Source organism: Populus trichocarpa, chromosome 7, assembly GCF_000002775.5.
Source record: "Populus trichocarpa isolate Nisqually-1 chromosome 7, P.trichocarpa_v4.1, whole genome shotgun sequence".
Classification (NCBI taxonomy): domain Eukaryota; kingdom Viridiplantae; phylum Streptophyta; class Magnoliopsida; order Malpighiales; family Salicaceae; genus Populus; species Populus trichocarpa.
The window spans coordinates 8,259,542-8,265,027 of NC_037291.2; the positions used below are offsets into that span (position 1 = coordinate 8,259,542).

Genomic DNA, 5,486 nt, shown 5'->3' on the forward strand with positions numbered 1-5,486 from the left:
TACGAATCATAAATCTTTGAAGTACTTGAAAGGAAAAAATATATTGAATAGAAAGCCTGCCAAGTAGGTGGAGTTCATTTAAACCTTTTCATATGTCATTAAATATAAAGATGAACTTCGTACTATATTCTTATTAGTTTTGGATTTAAGTTAGTTAGTTAAGTAAGTTTAATTTAAGTCCAATATCTAATTAGAGTTATTTTATTCTTTTTTAGTTTTGGATTTAAGTTAGTTAGTTATATGGATTTAATTTAGGTCCGTTAGCTAATTATGATTTATTTTTTATTTTATATTATATAAGTAGATAAAATAACATTGAAAAAACATGATTTCTTCTGCCAGTAAAAATTAAATAGCATGAGTGCTCTTTTTCTTTGGGTTCTTTATTGAACCTTCAGAATTTATCAAATCTATCATTTGTGTGGTGTTTTAACCATATACCTTTGGTTCTTGGTTCAAGAAATCATTAGATTAGAAGTTTGTAATTTGATTTTAGTTTTCTTGAATGAGTATTCTAATTTTTTATTGTGATTTCTAATCGTTGGTCTTTTGGGTTCACATCATTAATGAAAACAAGAGAATTTATACTGACAGTTATATTTTTTTTAAAAAATTAAACTATTATATTTATGATAAAATTTATTTTTATTGTCATATAATTAAATAAAAAAATTAAAAAAACATTTCATATTATAAAATCAAATATTTTCATGAGCATATATTTTTAAGCTTTCTATTTTAAAATTTAGTTGACAATAACAATTTTTTTTTGATTTATTGGTTTATGTAATATCAAAATTCTAATTACTTGTTTTATGATGGCAGTAAATACATTCACATTCTTCTCTTACTTTGAAAATTAATTTAGAATTGTACCCGGAACATAGCATGGTAATTCGGCTATAGCACTCCCAGGGAAAACACGCAACGACAATTCAAAGAAAACAAAATAGGAAAGAAGAAACTTGGGCCCAAAGATTTTCGACTAAAGCCCAGTCAACAGACGAAAAAAACCCTAGCTTCGTTGAATACAGTGAAACGTGAAGATATTTACAACCGCATATTCCCCCAATCGCAACTATCCCTCTGTTCTCTCCTTATATTGATGCGTCTCTCTTTCAGCTTCAAACACTGCTCGCTCATAAAAAGAGAGATCCTCTGGTAGTCTCTCTATCTTTCTCTTTCCCTCACTTCTCTTGCAGCTTTGTGCTCACTCTCTCATTTTCCATCTTCAGGTACCGTTTCTTTTCCATATCTAATCGATGTTAGTTTGTATTTTCTTAGATTTACACAGATCGTAATTATTTCCACTCTCTTTCTCTATTTTTTTCTTGTTGAATGTTTAATAACTTCTTTTTATCTCTGTAATCGCCTTTGATTTGCTTAGATTCTTCTTTGATTTCTAGATCCTAATTTTACTTATATATATATATATATATATATATATATATATATATATATCTCTGCAATCGCCTGTGATTTTGACTGATTTTCTGAATGATTTTGCTGCAGTTACATCTGTAAAACTTGTTTAATTTTCTTTTTTAAATAAAATGCAGTTTTTTCGATAAACTTTGGTATTTTTGTGGTACTTTTATCATCGATGCTTCAATTTTGAAAATCTGTAGTTGCTTTTTGATCAGAGTATTTTCTTGGTGGATCTGTGAATTGTTTAGGCTGACCTTGTTGATATTTTGGTGACAGGTGTTTTCTTTTGTTTTTGATTATAATTTGGTGAAATTTTAAAGACTAGCCAAAATGGTAAGCTTTACTGTTGTTTTACTAATTTCTCTTTTTTTTTGGTGGTTTCCTATATGGCTGTAATTTATTTCTTAATTATCTACGCGACGGGATGTTATTTTGATATCTGCAGGTTAAGTTTACGGCAGAAGAGCTTCGGCGTATTATGGACTTCAAGCATAACATCCGTAATATGTCTGTTATTGCTCATGTTGACCATGGTAAAGTTTTGTCTCCTTCATCTGCTAAGTGAATGTCTCTCAGCATTTTTATTTTTTTTCACTGGAAACATTGTTGTGATTCTTCCGTAAGTTCACCCTGTATGTGCAGTAATAAGTTGTTCTTTTCTTGGTAGTAGCTATCTTTTTATAATCTCCATATGGTTGGTTGTGTGAGATCAATCATAATGTCTGCTAATTGTTCTAGCATTAAAAACCAGGCGGCTAAAAACTAACTTCTATTTTTTGTATGACATGTGGTTGCTTGATTTAAATTGCTCAAGTTTTATCGCCCATTGACGTGTGTAAGCAGTTGGGACTGTATTGAACACCTCATGTAGTTTTTCGAGCCAGTCTTTTTTTTTTTACGTCTGTGCTGCTATTTATGTGCTTATTGTACTTCTGTTTTTGAAAGTTCGTGTTTTTATGTGTGAAATTCTTTGTTGGGCTGGATTTGATCTTTGTTCCTTTGCAGGAAAATCAACTCTCACTGATTCTCTTGTTGCTGCTGCTGGTATCATTGCCCAAGAGGTTGCTGGTGATGTTCGAATGACTGATACCCGGGCAGATGAGGCAGAACGTGGTATCACAATCAAATCTACTGGCATCTCTCTATACTATGAGATGTCAGATGAATCCCTCAAGAGATACAAGGGAGAGAGGCATGGAAATGAGTATCTTATCAATCTTATAGACTCTCCAGGACACGTTGACTTTTCATCTGAGGTCACAGCTGCTCTTCGTATCACTGATGGCGCTCTGGTCGTTGTGGACTGTATTGAGGGTGTGTGTGTCCAGACTGAAACTGTGCTTCGACAGGCTTTGGGTGAGAGGATCAGGCCTGTCCTGACAGTTAACAAGATGGACAGGTGTTTCCTGGAGCTCCAGGTTGATGGAGAGGAGGCGTTTCAGACATTTTCTAGGGTTATTGAGAATGCCAATGTCATCATGGCAACCTATGAAGATCCCCTCCTTGGTGACTGTCAAGTCTACCCTGAGAAGGGTACCGTTGCTTTCTCTGCTGGTTTGCACGGCTGGGCTTTCACTTTGACCAACTTTGCCCAGATGTATGCCTCGAAGTTTGGAGTGGATGAGTCTAAGATGATGGAGAGGCTGTGGGGCGAGAACTTTTTTGATCCTGCTACCAAGAAGTGGACCACCAAGAACACTGGTTCTGCTACTTGCAAGCGTGGTTTTGTGCAGTTTTGTTATGAGCCAATCAAACAGATTATTAAAACGTGCATGAATGATCAGAAGGATAAATTGTGGCCCATGTTGCAAAAGCTTGGTGTTGTCATGAAGTCTGATGAGAAGGACTTGATGGGAAAGCCTCTGATGAAGCGTGTGATGCAGACCTGGCTGCCAGCAAGCACTGCTCTGCTTGAAATGATGATCTTTCACCTGCCCTCTCCTGCAACGGCTCAGAGATACCGTGTGGAGAACTTGTATGAGGGTCCCCTTGATGATGCTTATGCCAATGCTATCAGGAATTGTGACCCTAATGGCCCCCTCATGCTCTACGTGTCTAAGATGATTCCTGCTTCTGACAAGGGTAGGTTCTTTGCCTTTGGACGTGTTTTCGCTGGAAAGGTAACAACTGGTCTGAAGGTTAGGATCATGGGACCAAACTATGTGCCTGGTGAGAAGAAGGACTTGTATGTGAAGAGTGTGCAGAGGACTGTTATTTGGATGGGGAAGAGGCAAGAAACCGTTGAGGATGTGCCTTGTGGTAACACTGTTGCCTTGGTTGGATTGGATCAGTTCATCACTAAGAATGCCACTTTAACTAATGAAAAGGAAGTTGATGCCCACCCTATTCGTGCTATGAAGTTCTCTGTCTCGCCTGTTGTGCGTGTGGCCGTTCAGTGCAAGGTAGCATCTGACCTCCCCAAGCTGGTGGAAGGTCTGAAGCGTTTGGCCAAGTCTGATCCCATGGTTGTCTGTAGCATTGAGGAATCTGGAGAGCATATCATTGCTGGAGCTGGAGAGCTGCACCTTGAGATCTGTTTGAAGGATTTGCAGGATGATTTTATGGGTGGGGCAGAAATCATCAAGTCTGACCCTGTTGTGTCGTTCCGTGAGACTGTCATAGATAAGTCCTGCCGTGTGGTGATGAGCAAATCTCCTAACAAGCACAACCGTCTCTACATGGAGGCACGACCCATGGAAGAAGGGCTTGCAGAGGCTATTGATGATGGTCGTATTGGTCCAAGAGATGATCCAAAGATTCGTGGCAAGATCTTGTCCGAGGAGTTTGGTTGGGACAAGGATCTTGCAAAGAAAATCTGGTGCTTTGGTCCTGAGACCACCGGGCCAAACATGGTTGTGGATATGTGTAAGGGAGTTCAGTACCTTAATGAAATCAAGGATTCTGTTGTTGCTGGTTTCCAGTGGGCTTCAAAGGAAGGTGCCTTGGCTGAAGAAAACATGCGAGGTATCTGCTTTGAAGTCTGTGATGTGGTTCTTCATTCCGATGCCATTCACAGAGGTGGTGGGCAGGTCATTCCTACTGCCAGGAGGGTTATCTATGCCTCCCAGCTGACTGCCAAGCCCAGGCTCCTTGAGCCCGTGTACATGGTGGAGATCCAAGCCCCCGAGCAGGCTCTTGGTGGCATCTACAGTGTTCTTAACCAGAAACGTGGTCATGTGTTTGAAGAAATTCAGAGGCCCGGTACCCCCCTGTACAATATCAAGGCGTACCTCCCTGTTGTCGAGTCTTTTGGATTTTCCGGCACTTTGAGGGCTGCAACATCAGGACAGGCTTTCCCACAATGTGTTTTTGATCACTGGGACACGATGTCTTCTGATCCAATGGAAGCCGGTACACAAGCAGCACAGCTTGTTACAGAAATCAGGAAGCGAAAGGGTTTGAAGGAGCAGATGACCCCATTATCTGATTTCGAGGACAAGCTGTGAGCATTTCAGTTTCGTGCTCAAGAAACTTTGACGAGCACAGTTTGGTTCTTTTTTGCTGTACTAATTTTGTGATGTTTTTAAATTTTGTTACGGGGCAGTGGCGTAGTTGCCTGGCCTTTTGGAACAATTAGTATTTATTTTCTTTAAACTCATTTTTATTTTCTCCTGCAAGAACTCTATGAATGTTGTGATTGTTTCTTTTCGTGTTTATGAATGCAAGCTCAAATTAGATTACAAAAAAGCAAAAAAGCCCTTTTTGGTGTGCGGAGGGCGTCATAAGTGGTTTCTCTTCCTTGACCCATTTTGTGCTTCGTTGCAAAACAAGTGTAGGTTGTTGCTAATCTGCTTTCTAGATGCAATAAATTAAAAAATTGAACTAGAAGCAGGTTAATCTGGGGATCCCCGACCCAGCTCTTTGGGAAGAAGCTTGTCGGGGTTGGACAACAAGCCGAAAAGCAGATTGGCCTGGATTAATAATTACTTTTTTAAAGGTAAAAATAAAAATAAAAATAAAAATAAAAATAAAGAGTATATGGAATCTTTTTTAAGTGTTTTGAGCATGTTGGTCTAACTAGATTCAAGCACCTGAATTCAAAGATGTTGGGTCCTGTT

At 38.7% G+C, this 5,486-nt stretch overlaps 1 protein-coding gene across 1 annotated transcript; it reads left to right on the forward strand.

Annotated features, from left to right (window-relative positions):
• Positions 1–1,061: 1,061 nt before the first annotated feature.
• Positions 1,062–5,204, forward strand: LOC7483077 (elongation factor 2). The gene is made up of 4 exons (XM_002310651.4): positions 1,062–1,235; positions 1,705–1,761; positions 1,874–1,961; positions 2,434–5,204. The coding sequence occupies exons 2-4, from the start codon at positions 1,759–1,761 to the stop codon at positions 4,872–4,874; spliced, it is 2,532 nt and encodes an 843-aa protein (XP_002310687.1). The 5' UTR covers positions 1,062–1,235; positions 1,705–1,758; the 3' UTR covers positions 4,875–5,204.
• Positions 5,205–5,486: the final 282 nt, after the last annotated feature.